The 23,012-nt window shown below is 40.8% G+C and overlaps 2 protein-coding genes across 2 annotated transcripts; one reads left to right on the top strand and one right to left on the bottom strand.

Annotated features, from left to right (window-relative positions):
• Positions 1–3,665: 3,665 nt before the first annotated feature.
• LOC308620420 (UDP-N-acetylglucosamine--peptide N-acetylglucosaminyltransferase 110 kDa subunit-like) lies at positions 3,666–6,835 on the top strand (the record flags this gene model as incomplete). Its single annotated transcript, XM_081239957.1, has 1 exon — positions 3,666–6,835. The coding sequence occupies one exon, from the start codon at positions 3,666–3,668 to the stop codon at positions 6,804–6,806; it is 3,141 nt and encodes a 1,046-aa protein (XP_081096083.1). The 3' UTR covers positions 6,807–6,835.
• Positions 6,836–19,162: 12,327 nt separating this feature from the next.
• Positions 19,163–19,753, bottom strand: LOC308620349 (ferritin light chain-like). The gene has a single exon (XM_081239849.1). The coding sequence runs from the start codon at positions 19,671–19,673 to the stop codon at positions 19,323–19,325; it is 351 nt and encodes a 116-aa protein (XP_081095975.1). The 5' UTR covers positions 19,674–19,753; the 3' UTR covers positions 19,163–19,322.
• Between the last annotated feature and the right edge of the window lie 3,259 nt (positions 19,754–23,012).

The raw sequence follows: 23,012 nt of genomic DNA, 5'->3' as shown, positions 1-23,012 counted from the left end.
AAGTTAGTGAGTGGCCCAGGAATGCCTGAAATTTTGTTTGTCAGAGTGGCCAGAGAAAGTTAAGCAAAGAAGAAAACCAAATGAAAAGCAGAATCACATTATTATGGCTGAGACAAGATTCCATGCAGAGCTCTCTGTGGAGCTGGGTTGGGTCATAACTTATGCCAGAGCTCTAGGAGGGGTTGACACCATCTCATGCCAAGCTCTCAGTTCTGGGCTAATGTCAACTCTGGTCCACTCTATGGAGTGGAAACTTTGGAGGAATGGCCAATGTGTTCCACGGTGTAGGAAGAGGGAAATTGTGAATGTTACTTTCTAAATTGTGGAGGAACTAACCACTGTAAATGTGCCTTGAACTATGGTGTTTAATTTGACCAGTCAGATCAATGGCTTTCCCCTTGAATGAAATGCTGCTACGTATATGAGTGGAAAAACAAAACTGGTGTAAGGAATAGATAACTAGTGGGAAGCAGCCGCATAGCACAGGGAGATCAGCTCTGTGCTTTGTGACCACCTAGAGGGGTGAGATAGGGAGGGTGGGAGGGAGGGAGATCCAAGAGGGAAGAGATATTGGGACATATGTATATGTATAACTGATTTACTTTGTTATAAAGCAGAAACTAACACACCATTGTAAAGCAATTATACTCCAATAGAGATGTTAAAAAAAAAACTAGTATAAGGAGATGGAGAGACTGGGAGTCTTATTTTCCCAGCAATTAACTTTTCCTCGACCATGACCTTCCCTTTGAGTCTCCTAGACCTTGGGGATGATTGCAACCCCTTGGGTTGGGTGATGGCAACCCCATCTTCACTAGAACCTCTATAGTTAACTTTGATTTTTCCCACTCCGTCTATCCATCCCATGTATGCAGTCAGACATTTGATCTTGGACTTTTACTGACAAAATATCCTTGAATATAACCATTTCTTTTCACTCCCACTGCTACTGCTTTTGTCACTGCCTTAACTAGGCCTTTATCTTTAAGTCCTTTATATAAATATATAAATAAAATATACAAATAAATAAAATATAATATTAATTCTGATGATTTTAAAGTCTTTTCTTGATAAAGACTTTTCCTGATAAAGATACACAATATCTTATATAAATATTTTTGTATTATCTGTTCCTTTCTTAGAATTTTAGTCAAATGATTCTATCTCTTGGTATGTCTAGAACTTTTTGATTGAATGCTGACTATTTTATTTGGCTTTTAAAATTTTTCTCCGTGGAAATGTTGTTTTGCTTCCAAATATTTTACTCTACCTGGAAGTAGCAAATCTTCAAATTACAATTTTTTAAATGCTTTCAAATATCAATACTATAGGTGTCACAAAATCTAGAAAAATGACATTTGAAAATTCACTACTGCCAGATGTGTCTCTATAAAACTTTTTCCCCACTCTTGTAGCTATATATTCTTTAACTGCCTCCTCATATGACAGTTTATGTGTTTTAGAAATAAAATTTTCAGAAATAAACTTTGTAGTTTATAGACATAGATTTCTTTTAACATGGTTGATTAGAGTTTGCTTTTAGTTATTAATAGTTTAGAAAAGTTTATTTCAGCGTCACAATTTATTATTGATAATGTCACATTAATTTTCATTGTTAACTTTGAGAAAACCTCTATGGATTACTTCCTCATAACTATTTACTATTATAAATGCATTACTGATTTCAGTACTGCTATAGGATTGTGCATTACAGGAATTCTGATAAAATACTCATTCACACCATTCCATTACACACATTAGTGATGGGCTATATTCTTTTATTTATTTATTTATTTATTTATTTTTGACTGTGTTGTGTCTTCGTTGCTGTGCGCAGGCTTTCTCTAGTTGCAGCGACTGAGGGATACTCTTTGTTGTGGTGTGCAGGCTTCTTATTGCAGTGGCTTCTCTTGTTGCAGAGCACGGGCTCTAGGCACGCAAGCTTCAGTAGTTGTGGCTCGCAGGCTCAGTAGTTGTGGCTCACGGGCTCTAGAGCACAGGCTCCATAGTTGTGGCACACGGTCTTAGTTGCTCCGCGTCATGTGGGATCTTCCCGGACCAGGGCTCGAACCCATGTCCCCTGCATTGGCAGGTGGCTTCCTAACCACTGTGCCATCAGGGGAGCCCCTGGAGTTTATTGTTTTTTTGTTTTTTTGTGTTTGCGGTATGCTGGCCTCTCACTGTTGTGGCCTCTCCCCGTTGCGGGGCACAGTCTCCGGACATGCAGGATCAGTGGCCATGGCTCACGGGCCTAGCCGCTACATGGCATTTGGGATCTTCCCGGACCGGGGCACGAACCCGTGTCCCCTGCATCGGCAGGCAGACTCTCAACCACTGCACCACCAGGGAAGCCCTGGAGTATATTCTTGACAGAAGGAAATGTCCGTTTTGACTAAGCATTGAAGAAAACTGAATCTTTGACTTATCTTTCACATGCCTGATGATTGAAATAATTTTCCACAGAATAACTTCTGGTTTTATACTTTTCAGTTCTTTTTTTCTTCTTCAAATGCACATGCTTTGAGAGCTGTGAAGTGCAAGACATGGCTATATTGTAAGGTGGTTTTTGTCCTTACGTTTCTGTGTCTTGTGCTAGTTAAGTCAGTAGAGTAGTCAGTAAGAGTACTGGAAGTTATTCCTGTAATGGGATATTATATAGTCAATTACATATGGTGGTGTCTGAAAATCACATAATAGCCTCACTTAAAACATCTCCTTAGCCAGGTTTCAAAAAAGCCTGTGACCAATCCAATATGATCCAACATAGCGGACTATGATAGAAGGAAAATTGGCAAAGAAATAGACGCTGGACTTACCTGATGGAAGTTAAAATATCTCACTTTTGACAATTTTGCAAAAACCTATAATTACATGAACTAATTTCTAGGGTTCTTTGTAGGACCTAAAAAGGAACCCATAGAGTTGTGGAACAACAATAGAAGCTACTGTGATGAGAAGCCCCGGCACCACAACAAAGAGTAGCCCCCGCTCACCTCAACTAGAGAAAGCCTGCACGCAGCACTGAAGACCCAATGCAGCCAAAATAAAAATAAATAAATAAAAATAAATAAATTTATCTTTTAAAAAGTAACACTCAGGTTTGAGTCATGAGAAATTTGATGAGGAGAAATTAGCTAATGTTTTCAGAACTTTTAAAATATCAAACTCAGTCTCTAAGATTTTAGCATCATATACAACATCGGTTACTTATTAGTGGTTTGGGAAGGCCAATTTAAAATTTTCTCATCTTACTGTATTGAAATTCATGGCCCTAATGTTTTCCACGTTGACTATATGAATGATGAAGAAAAGTCAATCATGTATCTCATTTCCAACTGGACAGAAAACAATATTTTTAAAAGTGTTTGGACTACTGACTTTTGATTTCTTGTAAGGCAAATGGATAGGTAATTTTTATTCCCTGATTAGCAGAAAAATGGTGGAAGAGGGCAGGGTTAAGAATTAAGATTTCAAGAGCATGAGAGGTAGATGGCCAACCAGAGTTCCTAAGTTTCGGTGCCTGTAACCGTTGCCGCCGCTTAAGCCTGCCAAAGCAGTGGTACGGCTGCTGCGCTCGTGTTTGCTACCTCTAGAAACATTCTTGCCAGTAGTGGCGGCAGCGGGACTCAATTACCCCCTTATTTCACTCTCTCCAGAAGCTCCAGATGGCGTCTTCCGTGGGCAACGTGGCCGACAGCACAGAACCAACGAAATGTATGCTTTCCTTCCAAGGGTTAGCTGAGTTGGCACATCGAGAATATCAGGCAGGAGATTTTGAGACAGCTGAGAGACACTGCATGCAGCTCTGGAGACAAGAGCCAGGCAATACTGGTGTACTTTTATTACTTTCATCTATACACTTCCAGTGTCGAAGGCTGGACAGATCTGCCCACTTTAGTACTCTGGCAATTAAACAGAACCCTCTTCTGGCAGAAGCCTATTCGAATTTGGGGAATGTGTACAAGGAAAGAGGGCAGTTGCAGGAAGCAACTGAGCATTACCGGCATGCATTGCGTCTCAAACCAGATTTCATCGATGGTTATATTAACCTGGCAGCCGCATTGGTAGCAGCAGGCGACATGGAAGGGGCAGTACAAGCTTACGTCTCTGCTCTTCAGTACAATCCTTATTTGTACTGTGTTCGCAGTGACCTGGGGAACCTGCTCAAAGCCCTGGGTGGCTTAGAAGAAGCCAAGGCATGTTATTTGAAAGCAATTGAGACGCAACCGAACTTTGCAGTAGCTTGGAGTAATCTTGGCTGTGTTTTCAATGCACAGGGGGAGATTTGGCTTGCAATTCATCACTTTGAAAAGGCTGTCACCCTTGACCCCAATTTTCTGGATGCTTATATCAATTTAGGAAATGTCTTCAATGAGGCACGGATTTTTGACAGAGCTGTGGCAGCTTACCTTCGTGCCCTAAGCTTGAGTCCAAATCATGCAGTGGTACATGGCAACCTGGCTTGTGTATACTATGAGCAAGGCCTGATGGATCTGGCAATAGACACCTACAGGCGAGCTATTGAATTGCAACCACATTTCCCTGATGCTTACTGCAACCTAGGAAACGCTCTCAAAGAGAAGGGCAGTGTTGCTGAAGCAGAAGATTGTTATCATACAGCTCTCCGGCTGTGTCCCACCCATGCAGACTCTCTGAATAACCTAGCCAATATCAAAGGAGAACAGGGAAACAGTGAAGAGGCAGTTCGCTTGTATCGTAAAGCATTAGAGCTCTGCCCAGACTTTGCTGATGCCCATTCAAATTTAGCAAGTGTATTGAAGCAGCAGGGAAAACTGCACGAAGCTCTGATGCATTATAAGGAGGCTATTCGAATCAGTCCTACCTTTGCTGATGCCTACTGCAATATGGGAAACACCCTACGGGAGATGCAGGATGTTCAGGGAGCCTTGCAGTGTTATACTCGTGCCGTTCAGATCAGCCCTGCATTTGCGGATGCCCACAGCAATCTGGCTTCCATTCACCACGATTCAGGGAATATTCCAGAAGCAATTGCTTCTTATCGCACTGTTCTGAAGCTTCAACCTGACTTTCCTGACGCTTATTGTAATTTGGCTCATTGCCTGCAGGTTGTCTGTGATTGGACAGACTATGATGAGCGAATGAAGAAGTTGGTCAGCATTGTGGCTGACCAGTTGGAGAGGAATAGGTTGCCTTCTGTGCAGCCTCATCATAGTATGCTCTATCCTCTTTCTCATGGCTTCAGGAAGGCTATTGCTGAGAGGCATGGGAACCTCTGCTTGGCTAATATAAGTGTCCTTCATAAACCACCGTATGAACATCCAAAAGACCTGAAGCTCAGTGATGGTCGACTGCGTGTAGGATACGTGAGTTCTGACTTTGGGAATCATCCTACTTCTCATCTTATGCAGTCTATTCCAGGCATGCACAATCCTGATAAATTTGAGATATTCTGTTATGGCCTGAGCCCACATGATGGCACAAACTTCCGAGCGAAGGTGATGGCAGAAGCCAATCATTTCATTGATCTTTCTCAGATTCCATGCAATGGGAAAGCAGCTGATCGCATCCATCAAGATGGTATACACATCCTCGTAAATCTGAATGGTTATACCAGGGGTGCTCGAAATGAACTCTTTGCTCTCAGGCCAGCTCCTATTCAGGCAATGTGGCTGGGGTACCCTGGGACTAGTGGCGCGCTTTTCATGGATTATATCATCACTGATCAGGAAACTTCACCTGCTGAAGTTGCTGAGCAGTATTCTGAGAAACTGGCTTATATGCCCCATACTTTCTTTATTGGTGATCATGCTAATATGTTTCCTCACCTGAAGAAAAAAGCCGTCATCGATTTTAAGTCCGATGGGCACATTTATGACAATCGGATTGTGCTGAATGGCATCGACCTCCAAGCATTTCTTGATAGTCTATCAGATGTGCAAATAGTCAAGATGAAATGTCCTGATGGAGAAGACAACGCAGACAGCAGTAATACAGCTCTTAATATGCCTGTCATTCCTATGAATACTGTTGCAGAAGCAGTTATTGAAATGATTAACAGAGGACAAATTCAGATTACAATTAATGGATTCAGTATTAGCAATGGACTGGCAACTACCCTGATCAACAATAAGGCTGCCACTGGAGAGGAGGTTCCCCGTACCATTATTGTAACCACACGTTCTCAGTACGGGTTACCGGAAGATGCCATTGTGTACTGTAACTTTAATCAGTTATACAAACTTGACCCATCTACTTTGCAGATGTGGGCAAATATTCTGAAGCGTGTTCCCGATAGTGTACTGTGGCTGTTGCGTTTTCCAGCAGCAGGAGAAGCTAATATTCAACAGTACGCACAAAATATGGGCCTTCCCCCGAGCCGTATCATTTTTTCCCCTGTTGCTCCTAAAGAGGAACATGTTCGGAGAGGCCAGCTGGCTGATGTCTGCTTGGACACTCCACTCTGTAATGGACACACCACAGGGATGGACGTCCTTTGGGCAGGGACCCCCATGGTGACTCTGCCAGGAGAGACTCTTGCTTCCCGAGTTGCAGCTTCCCAGCTCACTTGTTTAGGCTGTCTTGAGCTGATTGCTAAAAATAGACAAGAATATGAAGAGATAGCTGTGAAACTGGGAACTGATGTAGAATACCTGAAGAAAATTCGTGGCAAAGTCTGGAAGCAGAGAACATCTAGCCCTCTGTTCAACACCAGACAATACACGATGGAACTAGAGCGGCTCTATCTACAGATGTGGGAGCATTATGCAGCTGGCAACAAACCTGATGACATGATTAAGCCTGTTGAAGTCACTGAGTCGGCCTAAATAATGACTGTGTGCCCAGGAGAATTACCCCTGTAGCTGAGCCTCAACCTTCTGGGGGAAGGGGAACTACTTTTTCAATATCATGTTGCAGATGGGTGACACACAATGATAAGAAATAGCACAGCCAGACTTGCTTCCTGCATGATCATGACAGGGAGAGACACAAGAGATGGGAAACTGCTGTTCCACAAGGAGATTCCATCGAATTTTGCCGCAGCCAGGTGTCTGGAAGGTCTGGAAGGTAAGTCTGGAAGGTCTGATCTCCCTTGGTCTTCCAGGGGATGGATGGTTAGTGTGGAAGGGAGATAGAGATTGCCCAGCCATTTTGTGATTATCATGGATGGATTGAGTCTTCTGAATTAATTTTTTTCTTTCTATTTTGGGTATTGGAGCTTTTAAAAATGTTTGGTTTCAGGTATTTTTATTCATGTGAAGTGTATATGATTCTCTTGAGATAAGGTGTTAAGCCGAAATATTCCTTGTTTTAGTTTCTGAACTCTACAGATAAATGGGGACTTTGCTGGTGTAGTCTTTTTCTAGGTTTTATAAACCATTTGAGCCTGTATCAGTCATTTTAGTGTCTGACATAACGTTTGGAACTCTCAGTGCTTTGTTGGTTTGTAGATGATGGCTTCAATCCTTTTTCTGGTCCATTTCCTTCTTCCCTTCCCCCCACTTTAAAAATTCTCCTGTAACTTGGCTAACAAAAAACCAAGTCTGATTCAAAACCTCCCAGAGTGTTTCTCTTAAACACATCATCTGGTGCCAAATGAAGACTCTTAGGAGTGCTTATTAATTATGAAGGGCACAGTTGTGGTACTGTCACTGATGATAATAATAATGGATTTTTGGCCTAGAGTTTTGTCCTATTTCACCAGTTTTACTGTTGACTGCCCCTCTATGCTGCTTCCAAAAGTGATAGTGTGTGATAAGATGTTTACTTTCATTTCTAAAGTTTGTTTTTTTTAGGTGAGTCCTGTTCTTCCTTTTTCTTTCAGCAGAAATGAAATTCCAGGTAAGTATAAGTATTCAAATATTTGATCAGTAATTCACAGTTATCTCCAGTACATTAAATAACTTTCATCAAAAAACATGTTATAGGTAAAAAGTTCTGAAGGACCAGCTATGTATATGATAATTATGTTTCAGGCCTTCTAGGGTATTATATATAATAACTTGTCTTCTGGTCGTGGTCTTGAAGTCTTTATGGATTCAGCCTCAGTAGTAGTGAACTGCACTGCTACTTGGTTTGGAGTACAAATTAGACTTTAACCCTCCTGGAGGTTGAGTTTTTGGTATTGAAAACCATAGGAATGAAATTATTGTATTTCAACAAAGGATCGAGGGCTTGAGGCTTAAACAAGCCAACATATGTGTGGGAAGCAGTCAGCCTTGAGAGCACCTTCGGACATGCCAGGCATGCCACTGCTGCTCGAAGGGACTGTCCCTACTTGTTCCCCTCCTTGTTCCATTCCATGGGAGATAAATCACCAGGGCCCAGAAATCAGAAAGAAAGTAAAATGAGACAAGCAAAGCTGTCTCCTCCCTGCACATGCAGGTTATTTTGGATGATTCTGGGCTTATGGGTTTTCTCCCAGGGAAGTTAACCTTGAGCTGAGACAGTCATTAGATAATGTAAACCACCGTCTGGCAACCTTCCCTTTTCTAGTCTATATAATCTGCACCTGTAGCATAATAAAACTTACCTTGCAACCATCAGTTGTCTTGTTCCTTCTGACCCCATTCGTCGGTGCTACTTCAGTTCCTTACCCCGTCCCTTCTGACCCTGGGTGGTGAAATCCTCTTTCTGAGGCTGGTCCATGGCAAGTGGTGCCCGAACAGGGACCTGAAGCATGAAGGCAATTAAAAGGAAAAGAAAGTGCAGGTAAGAGAACCCTTATGCAAAATATGTGTGGCCACGAGTAAAAGTGAAACTAATAGAGGCATAAGGCAACAGTCAGAAGTAAAATAAGATGGGGCAAAAGGGCTCAAAGGAGCGTGAATTATTTGCTCAGGTTTTACTTTCGATGCTTATAGCTCGGGGTAATAAAGTTTCTACCTCACAGTTGACTGAATTTTTGCAGCATATCCATGATGTATCTCCCTGGTTTCCTGATGGCGGCTCTGTGACAGAAATCTGGCAGAAAGTTGGAGAAGATTTAAAAAATTATTATGAGTCTCGAGGGCCTACTCATACTGCTGTTGTTACATTTAGTTTGTGGAATCTGATAAAAATATGTTTAGGTTCTTCTCATGATAGTGTTGATTTGAATGTAAAGTCAGAAAAACATAAGCCTCTGACAGAAGACAAGACTGTATTATCAGCTACTGTGTCGCCACTTCCTAAACCGAAAGAGCTAATTAATTTAAATATTTCAGATGAAGAGGAACATTTTGACTTAACCGATGAGGCTTTTAAACATAAAAGAGAGAGAAAAAAAAACATAAAAGAGAGAATCATCCTGAGGATGATTTTCTAATGGCTATGACAGATAAGTCAGTGAAAAAGCTGCAAATTAGTAAGGACTGTCTTCCTCAAAAATCTACATCTGTAAAAATGCTCAGTCTCTTGCAACGTGCTGTATAAGCAGCAATAAAACGAGGAGAAGATCCTATTTTCTGTTGTCCTGTCATAGAAAGACCTGATCCTAATCATCCTCAACAGGCTATTAGGGAGCATCAGGCTCTTCCTTTTAAAGTTTTGAAAGATTTAAAATCTGCTTGTGCTCAATATGGGCCCACTGCTCCTTTTACTACTGCTATGGTTGACACTATTGCAGGAGAAGCTCTTTCCCCCGCTGATTGGAAGTCTATTGCACGAGCTTGTTTAAATGGTGGAGATTATTTAATATGGAAGTTTGATTTTTATGAACGGGCTGCTGAAGAAGCAGAAAAGAATGCTACCCATGATATTCCAGTGGATTATCATATGCTGATTGGGGAAGGACTATATATTTCTTTACAAGATCAACTAACTTATACCTTTGTTGCTTATCCTCAAATAAATCATTTGGCATTACAAGCCTGGAGGAAATTACCTTCTACACACAAAACTGAGGATCTTTCAAAAATGAGACAGGGACCTGATGAACCATATGCTGATTTTGTAGATAGATTGTTACAGGCGGTGGGGAGACTCATTGTGGATGGACTCACTGGTACAATTGTAGTTAAGCAACTTGCTTTTGAAAACGCTAATAATGCAGGTCAGGCTGCGATTCGACCTTGGAGAAAACGGGGAACACTGGAGGATTATATTCGCCTTTGTGCAGACATTGGGCCTGCTTATATACAGGGTGCTGCTATGGCTGCAGCATTAACTAAAGTGGGGTTTAAAAACAATCAAAAGAGAACAAAGACTAGTTTTCAATGTGGAAAGGCAGGTCATTTTGCTGGAGAATGTGGATTTTTTCATTGTAACCCTGCTCCTTCCTTCCCTACTCAAAAACCTCCAGATGGTCAGAAAATCCCTGGTTTATGCCCTAAATGCAATAGGGGAAAACGTTGGGCACGAGATTGTCACTCAGTGGCCCACAGGGATGGGACACCACTGTCGGGAAACTCCTCCCGGGGCCTTCCCCGGCCCCAACAAATAATAGGGGCAACGTCTGCCTATCCTCCTCAAACTATCAATCAGACATTAACCAAAAACAAAAACATGCAATATCTTCGCTCTCCAGAGCAACAGCAGGAAGCACAGGACTGGACCTCAGTACCTCCGCCCGATATGTATTAACTCCTGCAATGGGTCCTCAGGCCCTCTCTATGGGCATCTATGGACCTTTACCCAAGGGTTTGATTGGACTGTTATTGGGAAGAAGTAGTGTCGCCATGAAGGGTTTAACTATTATGCCAGGACTCATAGACTCTGAGTACGAAGGAGAAATAAAAATCATGGCACAAACTATTAAAAATATAATAACGATTTCTCCTGGTGATAAAATTCCACAATTGCTACTTTTGCCCTTTGTACCTCATGGACAAATTTTACAACATCAAAAGAGAGAAACAAAGGCTTTTGGATCATCTAGTGCTGCCTACTGGATTCAGAAGATAGGGAAAGAACGTCCAGAAATGAAATGAACCATGAATGGAAAGGTTTTTTCAGGTTTTTTAGACACTGGAGCTGATGTCTCTGTTATGACGCAGATGCACTGGCCTAAACATTGGCCCGTTAGTCCTATTATTACAGAACTTCAAGGAATAGGACAGAGTTCTCCTATGCAAAGTAGTCAGTTATTATTATGGCAAGATAGTGAGGGCCATTCAGGATACTTCCAGCCTTACGTTTTGCCTGGGCTGCCTTTAAACCTCTTGGGCCAAGATATATGAAAAGAAATGGGAGTATTACTTTATAGTCCAAATTCTCACGTCTCTAATATGGTGTTGGATCCAGGATTTCTTCCCACAAAAGGGCTGGGAACAAATCAAAAAGGAACTGTCTATCCTATTGATGTGAAAATAAAAAGTGATAGACAAGGTTTGGGTTTTTCTTAGGGGCCTTGGATTCTCCTCCACTCACTGCTGGTCCAATTACTTGGCTGAGTGATGACCCTGTATGGGTGGACCAATGGCCCCTCACAAAGGAGAAATTAGAAGCTGCAGAACAATTAGTACTGGAACAATTCGGGCATTTAGAAATTTCCAATAGTCCTTGGAATACTCCTATTTTTATTATCAAGAAAAAGTCTGGAAAATAGAGGTTATTACAGGGTCTAAGAGCTGTTAATAAAACTATGCTAATAATGGGAGCTCTTCAACTAGGCCTACCCTCTCCAACAGCCATACCACACAGTTATCATCTTTTAGTTATAGATTTAAAGATTGTTTTTTCACTATTCCTTTGTTTCCTGAAGATAGAAAACATTTTGCTTTTAGCTTGCCTTCCTTAAATTTTAAGGAACCCATGAGGAGATATCAATGGAAAGTATTGCCTCAGGGCATGGCAAATAGTCCTACATTATGCCAAATATATGTGGCTCAGGCCTTAACTCCTGTGAGAAAAAGGTTTCCAACGTTATATCTCATACATTATATGGATGATATACTTTTAGCCACTGACAATATTTCTTGATTAGAGACTGCTTCTCAATTTTTACAACAATCCTTACAATCATTTGGCTTGGTCATTGCCTCAGAAAAAATTCAAAGACAATCTCCATTTTTCTATTTGGGAAAATATATTGATAACTCTACCATTAGGCCTCAAAAACTGCAAATTCGAGTTGATAATTTAAAAACATGAAATGATTTTCAAAAATTACTTGGAGATATTAATTGGCTAAGGCCTTCCTTAGAACTTCCTACTGCTCAGTTAGAGCCTTTACTTGATATTCTTAAAGGTGACTCAGATCCTTCTACTTCACGCTCTATGACTCCAGAGGATTCCAAGCTTCCCAAATAGTTAATAGAGCTATCAGCTCTGCACAGTTAACTCGAATACATACTCACCTGCCCATGTCTTTAGTTGCTTGTCCAACACCTCATGTGCCTACTGCCATCTTATGGCAAACTGGTGGAATTATTGAATGGATTCATATGAAAACTCCATCCTCTAAAGTTATTAACCCTTATTATGAACTTATTATTAAGTTAATAATGCAAGGTAGAACTAGATGCTTACAACTTATAGGTCTAGAACCTTCTCAAATTATTATCCCTTATTCAGTTAGTCAACAAAATTGGCTTTTTCAACATAGTAATGAATGGGGTCTTGTTCTTGCAGGATTTTCAGGTACCTTGGAATGCCATTAGCCTGCTGATAAATTGATCCAATTCAGCAAACTTAACTCTTATATCTTTCCTTCTATAATTAGGCAACAGCCTATTCCTCATGTACCTTTGGTTTTTTACAGACGGTTCTTCTTCAGGAGTGGCTACTGTAATCATTGACGATGGAACAAAACTCATTAAACAAACTTCCTTGACTTCAGCTCAACGTGTTGAACTGTTTGCTGTCATTATGGCTTTTAAACATTTGCCTTCTATATCTTTTCATTTGTTTTCTGATAGTAAATATCTTATTAGCTTATTATTTCTTCTGGAGACTGCGACCAGAGGATATACTAATGACCCTGAATTATCATCGTCTTTTCGTTTGCTTCAACAGCTTATTCGTTCCCACGATGGTCCTGTTGCAGCTCTGCATATCCGTGCTCATTCTAACTTGTCTGGTCCATTGTCTAAAATGAATGGGACTGCAGATGTTTTAACTCGATCTAAACGTGATCTTTATCCTGTGCATTTTCCTCCCAAAAATAAAGTTAAAGTTACTCTTCCTCCTCAATCTCTTTTCCCTAAAGCAGGACATATCCCAATTTACCGTCCTCCTCCTTTCCGTTCGTCATGCTGTCAAGAATGGCTAAGGTATTGCATTCATTATCTTCATACTGTTGATACTCATGGTCCATGTCCTGGACACCCTCATATTATGGTAAGTTATGATCAAACTGCTTCACAAGCAGCACAACAATCGCATGCTTTACACCATCAGTCGGCAGCTACATTACGCAAACAATTTTCCCTTACTCGTGAAGCTGCCCTGACAAATTGTTAAGCAATGCCCACAGTGCTTACCTCACCTTCCTGTTCCACATTATGGTGTTAATCCTCGTGGATTATTACCTAGTCATTTATGGCAAATGGATGTTACTCATATCCCGTCTTTTGGGAAATTACAGTTTGTTCATGTCACTATTGATACTTATTCTGGTTTCCTCTGTGCTACAGCACAGACCCGAGAAGCTACTAAACATGTCATCACTCATTTATTACACTGTTTTGCTTTCATGAACCTTCCCAAAATTATTAAAACAGACAATGGGCGCACTTACACTAGTGTTGCTTTGCAACATTTTGTAATTCATTACAAATTACCAATATTACAGGCATTCCACGTAACCCTCAAGGACAAGGTATTATACAACGTGCAAGTAGATCTTTAAAGCTAACTATTGAAAAAATAAAAATGGGGGAATTATATAGAACAACACTACATAACCTTATAAATCATGCTCTGTTTATTTTAAATTTTCTCACTGTTGACAGGGGAAAGGTTGGTGGCTGAGCCAAGATTGGCCTTTCAGTCTCTGGAGGTCCTCGGGAAAGATCCGCTAACCAGCACTTGGCGTGGTCCTGATCCTGTGTTGATTTGGGGACGTGGTCACGTGTGTATATTTCCCAGATCAGCTCCTGGACCTCTCTGGCTTCCTGAGCGCTTGCTTAGTCAAGCAAATAGATGGCTCGCCACAGCTCACAACTAGTTCAGAAGATGAAGAAGCTCTGCATCTCTCCCGAAAATTTGACAGTGTTGATTCAGCAAAAGAAGAAGAAGAGGAGACCACTTGCCAGGACGACTCAAAGGAGTGATGTTCCAACTTGGGGACAAATTAAACAATTGGTTTCACGAGCTCTAGAGTTAGTGAAACAACAGAATAATCCTGTTACACCTGTGACTTTATTTTTGGCTATGTTGGCAACCATTTCATGTGTTCCCTCTGTTAATGCAGCAACTTACTGGGCCTATGTACCTGATCCTCCACTATTAAAACCCATATCTTGGTCTGAAGCAGAGTTTCCTGTATTTTACAATGATACTGTTTATGGGCCTCTTATTGGGAATATAAAACAAATCAATATGTCTGTAAATTATACTAACTGGTTTAGTACCTATCCTGTCTGTCTTAGCCCATTGAATCTGGAAACTGGATGTGTAAAGGCTATTAGTTATGAGCATACAGATGTTTATGAGGGAACGGATCAATCAATTAGTTTGTCAGGCTCTCCAGGCATCCTTCGTTTTACAGGAACCAACATTACTCTTACATGCCCGGCTACCAGCCGACGAGAGGATCTTAAGGATACCATCATTTGCTATAAAAATGGGCAACCTATTAATATTAGAGGTCAAATCTCATACGCCTCACCACTTAGGGATTCTGCTATTACTATAGCCAAGGTTACAGGTGAAGATTCAGGAAATTATTTGTGTATGAAGCGTTTACTTGGAGGACAAGGGATACTTATGGCTGGATATATGGTTACTATTTTTAAGAGAAAATCAAAAAATCAATTTCCTCCTTTTATGACCATTAACTTTCCTGGATCCAATTTTGAATGTTGCAATGCATCTTGGAATAATAACCAAATATGGTGTACTATAGATTATACCAAGGGGTAAATTCTTATCTCTTGTATTCCCGTCATAGATAGGTTTATCGCATTTCAAAAGAACTGGGGTATATGGAAACTAGCTCTAACTTATTCCAATACACCTGTTATAACTTGTGTTGCTCCTCCATATACACTTTTGATTGGTTCTATTAGCATTGGTAATTCTTCCAAAGGAGGATATAATATTAGCTGTGTTCATTGTATTTTTACAGTTGTATGTTCCCTTCTGCAGGAACACAATCTGTGCTTATACTAAAGTAACCCATATATGTTATGGTGCCTGTACATCTGAGAGAACCTTGGTAGGAAGATACTGGAGTACAGGCATGGGTAGAACTCTCTAAAGCCTTGCAGAGAAGGAGACGCTTTATTGGGTGGCTAATAGTAAGTTTACTTGCCTTGGCTGCTCTGTCTGCTACCGCGGCTACTGCCTGTCTTGCTCTTTCACAGAGTATTAATCATGCTCACTTTGCTAATCAATTATCTCAAAATACCAGTCTTGCTTTATCTTTACAAAGTCACGTAGATTTACAGATGAATAACAAGTTAGATGAATTTAAAAACGCAATTTGGGGGATTGGAGATCAGATGGCAGCATTAAAATTGAGGATGCGTTTAGCTTGTCATGAAAAGTATACATGGATTTGTGTTACTCCTTACAAGTACAATGACTGTATTTGGGAATGGGAAAAAGTAAAAATGCATCTGCTGAGTGTTTGGTCAGATAATAATATTAGTCTTGACCTTAAGAAATTAAATGCTGAAATTCAGGATATACAAAATGCACATCTTGATGATATTTGGCAAGAAGATGTAATTAAAACTTTACTGGACCATTTAAAGTGGTTAAACCCTCAGTCATGGATTACTGGAGGGTTGTCAGGATTTATTACCCTGGCCATAATTTGCCTATTTTTGATAATAATCTTCTCATGTCTGTTTCGTATCCTCATGCAACAATATACTACTCTCGGCACTACGCTTCATGGAATTATTTTGCAGCAAAAATTAAAAAATAAAAAAGGGGGAACTGAGGGAAACAGTCAGCCTTGAGATCAGGCTATGGACATGCCAGGCATGCCGCCGCTGCTCGAAGGGACTGTCCCTACTTGTTCCCTTCCTTGTTCCATTCCATGGGAGATAAATCACCAGGGCCCAGAAATCAGAAAGAATGTAAAATGAGACAAGCAAAGCTGTCTCCCCCTTGCACATGCAGGTTATTTTGGATGATTCTGGGCTTATGGGTTTTCTCCCAGGGAAGTTAACCTTGAGCCAAGACAGTCTATAGATAATGTAAACCACCATCTGGCAACCTTCCATTTCTAGTCTATATAATCTGCAACCGTAGCATAATAAAACTTGCCTTGCAACCATCAGTTGTCTTGGTCCTTCTGACCCCATTCGTCGGTGCTACTTCAGTTCCTTACCCCGTCCCTTCTGACCCTGGGCGGTGAAATCCTCTTTCTCCGGCTGGTCCGCGGCACATATGAATATATGTTTTTGTCTTGCTGTACTGCACATATGCTGTCTAGTAACAGATATTTTGTCTGCTAGTAGTGTTGTAGATTATGTCTTTCCAAAGCGCTGAGGCAGTGCACCTATTCTGTAGTTGCAGCTGATGCCTGAATGTATCCTAGCTGACAAATTATTGATTAATAAGAACTTGAATTTCTAAAGATTAGTACTGTTCACCAAAATCTGAGCAAGGAGTCTCAAATGTAATTCTTAGCCAGAATTACATGTTAATGAACCATTTAACAGTGTAAATCGAGGAACATCAGTGTAGGGATTTCTTTTCATTTATTTTTTACCTGTTTGAAATATCAGTTAAAGGTTGGCAGCTTGGTTGCAGACGAACGGTCGTTTGAAGTTCACCAAACTACTTAATGTGGAATAGGATAACAGACTTCCAACGCCCTCAAGGCTGTGACCTTGCAGCCATTTTACACAGCACATCATCATCCTATAGGGATGAACCTTTCCCTGGCCCGAAAAGTAGCCGCTCTGTTGAAGCTTTGCTTATTGGAACAGGCTTTTGTTTCCAGGTTACATGTCTGTGGAAGACTTAATTCTGAATAGAAATATAGATATTACTGGAAACTAATTGTTTTTCTATTATACTCTGCTTTATCAAAAAAGTAAAACATTTAAATTGTGCTACAAAAATTCCGATGTTGTCTTGCAATCTTTAAACAATAAATGAATGATTTGCCCTTAAAAAAAAGAATTAAGCAGTTAAGCTGTTGGTCCCACATCAGACAAATCATCCTTATACCTCCTGTCAATATTGTTAACAGAGACTGTTACTTTATGAATCCTTATGATCCCGTGATTCTTTCTTTCACGTTTCAGGGCACAGCAGGTGAGAGAGTGGATTTGTTAAACTGGGTGGGTTTATCCTTCTTTTATGCGTTCATTCAATTTTATGTTCATTTACTTACTATACACATATGGCAATAGAAGCTGCTAAAGCAATCATTGCTATTGTGCAAAACAACAAGGCACAGAAGCAGATGTCTTATTTCCGAGATTTCTCCCCCCAGGATTATTGTGATTAAAGATACCTTCCCGCAGTTTCCTGGAGAGGACAAGGGGCTACTCGCTGGAGGTTTTTTAATGACTTGGAGAAAGGCTCAAATATGCCCCCATTATGGTAATCCACCCCAGGGGCAAACCACACAAGAATATTATGAATTTATTTTATTTTTCTATCCTTGCAAAGGTAATACTCAGCTCATTAGAATATGAAAACTATACTGTCAAATTTCAGAATTACATGGATGAAGAAAATCACCAAAGTGGCATCATATCATGTGTGTTATAGTTGTATTGACTATATTAACTATGTTGTGTTAACAATGTATTGTATAACTATATATTGAAAAGGCAAAATGCTGTACCTTATTTCAGAGAAAATAATTACGTTGGCAAACCCCAAACTGTACATTGTAGACGGGTCCTAGGAAAAGAAGATTTAATTCATAGTGGACAAGAGGTTAGCTTCTGTTTTCAGCCATGTGCTATTTCAAGAATTAAACATCATGAATAATACAGGATATAAGAGGAATAGTCTAAAGACGGAAAAGCACATTTTGATTAGGAAAGAGAATTTAAGGCTTAAGTCTTTATTTTTTTTTAAGGAAAACTGCCTTATTACTATGAGATAAGAAAATTGTTTCCTTCTTTTCTTCCTTGCTTTCTTCTTCTTCTTCTTTTCTTTAACCTTTTTTACTTTGGATATTTGGATATTTGACCTCTAAGCTGAGATGACTGGAAATGCCTCCTCTGGGCACTAAATGCTGACACCTCCTGATAAGAGGGAAGCTGCAAAGTAGAAGAATTGACAGTCAGTATGTTGATGTTGGTCTCAAGCACACTGATGTACATTTGTGTATTGGGGAAGGGGAGTGAAGCTTGAGAGTGGGCCAGTGGGGAGGGGTAAATATTTTGTGATGCTGTCTACCTATGGGCTTATAAAGTTTACAGCTGCATTAGGAGGACAAGCACTACCATTCGCATGAAAAGTAGGGCAGACGTCAGTTGCAAAAGCTTCTAGCCATACACATAGGGAAATACATAAATGATACACCTTATTGCATTCACCCATTCACCCTCCCCTGTTCACGCTAATTGGAAATTTCTATCCATTTCAGAGAAGTAACACAACTATCAATCATTTTCCCTGGCACAAATCTTCCAGGAGGAAGAAAATGGAACACGCCTAGCAGCAGAGCTCACGCACTAGCCCATGTGTCTTAGATTTAATATCTGATCACTAGCTGGATTGAAGCCAAGAGGTGGTTCACAAAGTTGCTGCATATTAGAATCACCTGGGGAACTCTGAGACCTCACCGTGCCCAGGCTCCTCCCTAGACCTACTGAATCAAAATCTCTGGGGCTGGGACCCAGACACCAAAGTTTCTATTCAAAGCTCTTTAGGGGAAGGGATATGGGAACAGATGTATATGTATAACTGATTCAGTTTGTTATAAAGCAGAAACTAATTAAAAAAATATTTAATACTAAAAGAAAAAAAGAGCTCTTTAGGTAATTCATACGAGCAGCAAAGCTTGAGAACCAGCCCAATAACGGGAACAAACGTATTTCACACAGATAAAGTGGGGCAATTCATATGTTAAAAGAACATGAATATATATATATATTTTTTCTTTTTTTCTCTTTATTCTGTTTGTGTTTCAAATAGGCTTTTTTTTTCCTTCTGCAAAAAGCGTTATTGTTTCCATTTGGTCCAAGGCTTGGGAGAGTGCTCCAGGGCGGTTACAAAGCTGCCTAGTGGCTGCAGAGCTGGGCTTCGGGCAGAAGCTCTGACGCCAGAGGGGCTCCTCAGAGGCCGCTGGACTTCAGAGACTCCTGTTTGTGCTCGAGCGTGAGCCTTTCGAAAAGATACTCGCCCAGCACAGCCTGCGGACCAGCCAGCCTGCGGAGGTTGGTCAGGTGGTTGCCCATCTTCTTGATGAGTTTCAGCTGCTCCTCCAGGAAGCGGCTCTCCAGGAAGTCACAGAGGTGAGAGTCTGCGCGGGCAGGACCCAGGGCGCGCAGATCCGATAGTGCCTGGTTCAGGTTCTTCTCCCTAAGAATGGCGGCTTGCACAGTGTCCTGGGTTTTACCCCACTCATCTTGAGAAGGCTTCCGCGCATCCTGGAAGAGGGCGCGGCCGCAGCACTTGTTTTGCATTTTCAAGAGTCGCTGGGCGCCCTCACACTTCTCTTCAGCCAGTTGGCGAAAACTGTGGCCCCCATTGTCCAGAGTCCCACTGTTGCTGTGGAAATAGAAGCTTAGAGAGAGGTAAGTGTCCACAGATGCATGTTGAACAGGCGGTGGATGGCGGCCTCCACCTCAATGGAATAATTCTGACGAACCTGGGAACTCGTGGTTGATCAGTGATAAGGAGCTAAGCTCCAAAAACGGTGTTGGCCTGTCCTGGAGGCTGAGGATAGCTGAGTGGCTGATTCCAAAGGTTGCGACAGGAAGAAATGTTGGAGTGTGGTCGGGGGCTGGAGCAAGGAGCGTCCCTGGGTCTGTTCATTCCAAACACTGTTGAAGCCAAAGACAGATCTGCAGGACTGCCGAGTGCACTGCCTCAAATAGGCTTTGATATAAATGAACAAGAAGTCCAAGCAAGGACAAAACTTACCCTTCCCGGAACCCCACCAAAATAGCTGGTGATACTAGAATCTAGATCTGGGAAGGGCTTCTTCCATTACTTTAACATTCCAAGCCACTAGAGCAGTGGTTCTCAAAGTATGGTCACCTTGTAACCAAGCAGTACCCTATGGGGCCTTCCTAGGACAGACCCATCCTCCATAGCCTCTGCTGTAGTTCCTCTCTGAAGTCCTCAGATAATAGTATCTCAGGCATATTTCTTGAGTTTTCAGATGCTAAAAACCACCACCCAGTGGAAGAAGTTAACTCTTTGATGATCATGAGCACACAGCCCCCAGACCTTCTGGCACCTAAGGATGGATAATGTTACCTGCCCTGTGGCCTCAACATCAGCCAGTCAGATGATTGTGCACGAGCTGATCACATTCCCTGGGACGTCCCTCCCTCACGTGGCCTTTAAAAATGCTTTGCTGAAATCCTTTGGAGATTTCAGGGTTTTTGGAACACGGGCCACCCCTCTCCTTGCTCGATCCTGCAATAAACCTTTCTCTGCCCCAGACTCCAACCTTTCGGTTTGTTTGGCCTCACTGTGCTTCAGACACACGAACGTGCATTCGGTAACAACCTGACCAGCTTTACCAGCGTCCCCTGATAATGTGTCAGATATTCAAGTTTTAGGACCCTGTCCCAGCCCTATGGAATGAGCAACTCTAGTGGGGCTCAGTGATTTCTGTTATAACTGGCCCTCCAGATGATTTTTATTCACCTTAAAGTTTGAAAATATCTGCATTGTCAGCTGCCAAAGCGTCCACCAGCAGGTGAAGGGGAGAGACGCCTGGAAAAGATAGGGAGTAGCCAAGGCAAGTAGAGCAGCATTTGCCGTGGTAGTAATGGAGAATGCCTTTTCTCCACTGGTTGGCACAGACAAGTATCTGGGGGCAGTGGCAGGGTTATTTAGGATGCTTTACATTTCAATGTAGAGTGACCTCTGTCCTGGTTTGCCAGGGACTTCCCCTGTGTGAGCACTTAAAATCTCATCCTGGCAAACCCCTTAGCCCTGGATTTGAAGAACTTAGGAAATCACATGAAATTTAGGGGAAACATGATCTAGGTTTTGGGCAAGTCACAAGTGCTAATTAAAGCTAAGCAAGTATGGACAACATCTAGCCTTCTTTACCCCTTTGCAGGAAGGTAAATCTGATTGGGTGAAAGAACTTATTGTTAAGAAATCTTTGTAGAAACATCCCCTTCTGCTTAGTCCGCTGGTTCTCACTTCTGGCTAGACAATGGCATCGTCTGAGGAGATTTAAAATGATTTTATTGGTTTAGGATGACCAACTGTTGGTGTGAGGGTTTTTAAAAAGTGCTTCAGATGATTCTAATGTGCAGCCAAATTTAGGTGCCACTGCTTAAGCTTTTGAACCGCTGCTACATATTTTCACCTCATCTTCCTATGAGAGTATCCAACTGTAGTTGGTTTGTTTTTTTTTTCTTTTTCTTTTTTTAACTGTCTTATTATAAGATTTACTGTCTAAAATAAGATTGAATGTACAGAAAATCCTGCTAGTCCATCTGGTATAGCTGGATCCTTAGAATAATATCGTTAAGATATATGCCATTTAAGTGTTGTGATTGGCCTTTTAAAAATGAACATATGCATTGAATTAGTACCATCTGTTTTGAAGCTGTCATGTTGGGTAGCTATACCTCTAATCTGCTGCCATTGCTAAATATCTGGACACCTCTTATTAGGAATTGCTTTTAAACATCTTTCGCGGTTAAAACCAAGATTGCTGTATTATTTGTACTGGGACCACAAAAACCTCACAAAGATCCCCCGCTGTACTTTCTACCCCCATGTCTAACCCTTGGCAACTTCTAATCTGTTCTCCATCTCCACAGTTTTGTTATTTTAAGAATAATATGTAAATATCATCATGAATTACTTCATCTTCGGAGATTGGCTTTTTAAAATTTTTCCCTCAGCATCATTCCCTTGAAGTTCATTTCAATTTTTGCATATATTAATAATTTGTTCCTTTTTGTTGCTCGGTAGTATTCTATCATAAGATTTTATCACAATTTGTTTCAACATTCATCCATTGAAAGACATTTGGGTAGTGGCCAGTTTTGGGCTGTTATAAATAAAACTGCTATGAACATTTATGTGTAAGTTGCTGTGGGAACTTAATGAAGTTTTTGTTTCTTTTGGATAAATGCTCAAGAGTACAATTACTGTGTTGTAGGGTGAATCTACTTTTAGGATTAAAAGAGACTGTCAAGCTGTTTCTCAGAGTGGCTAAACCATTTTATTTTCCCACCAGTGATGTGAGATCCTTTTTCTATGTACTCACCAGCATTTGATGTTGTCACTATACTTTAATTTTCGTTATTCTCTGATATCTCATTATGGTCTGAATTTGCATTTCCCTAATGGCTAATGATGTTGAGCATCTTTTCATGTGCTTCTTTGCCATGTGTATATTCTCTTCCATGAAATGTCTGTTCCTGTCTTCTGCCTATTTTCTAGTTGGGTTTTTTTAAGTTGTTTGGAGAGTTCTTTGTATATTATAGATACAAGTCATTTGTCTCATGTGGGATTTTCAAATATGTTTTCCCACTGTGTAATCTGAGTTTTCATCCACTTAAAATGATCTTCTATGAAGCATTTTTAACTCATTTTGATGAGATCCAATTTATCAATGTTTGCTTTTATTGATCATACTTTCCGTGTCAAGTCTAAGAATTATTCACGTAGTTCTAGATGCCAAAGATTTTCTCCTATTTTTTTTCTCAAAGTGTCCTGCTTTTACATTGAAGATTATGATCCATTTTGATTTAATTTTTGTGTAAGGTGTGGAGGTTTAGGTTAAGGTTCATTTTTTGTTTGTTTGTTTTTGTCGAGGGATG

Source organism: Mesoplodon bidens (assembly GCF_964165515.1).
Source record: "Mesoplodon bidens genome assembly, chromosome: 7".
NCBI classification, from domain to species: Eukaryota; Metazoa; Chordata; class Mammalia; order Artiodactyla; family Ziphiidae; genus Mesoplodon; species Mesoplodon bidens.
The sequence above is the reverse complement of the archived record's forward strand: the minus strand, read 5'-3'. Positions and strand labels throughout refer to the sequence as shown.

Bases quoted from the DNA above. Each gene is read 5' to 3' on its own strand.
- LOC308620349 (XM_081239849.1), bottom strand. From the start codon at position 19,673: ATGCAAAACAAGTGCTGCGGCCGCGCCCTCTTCCAGGATGCGCGGAAG.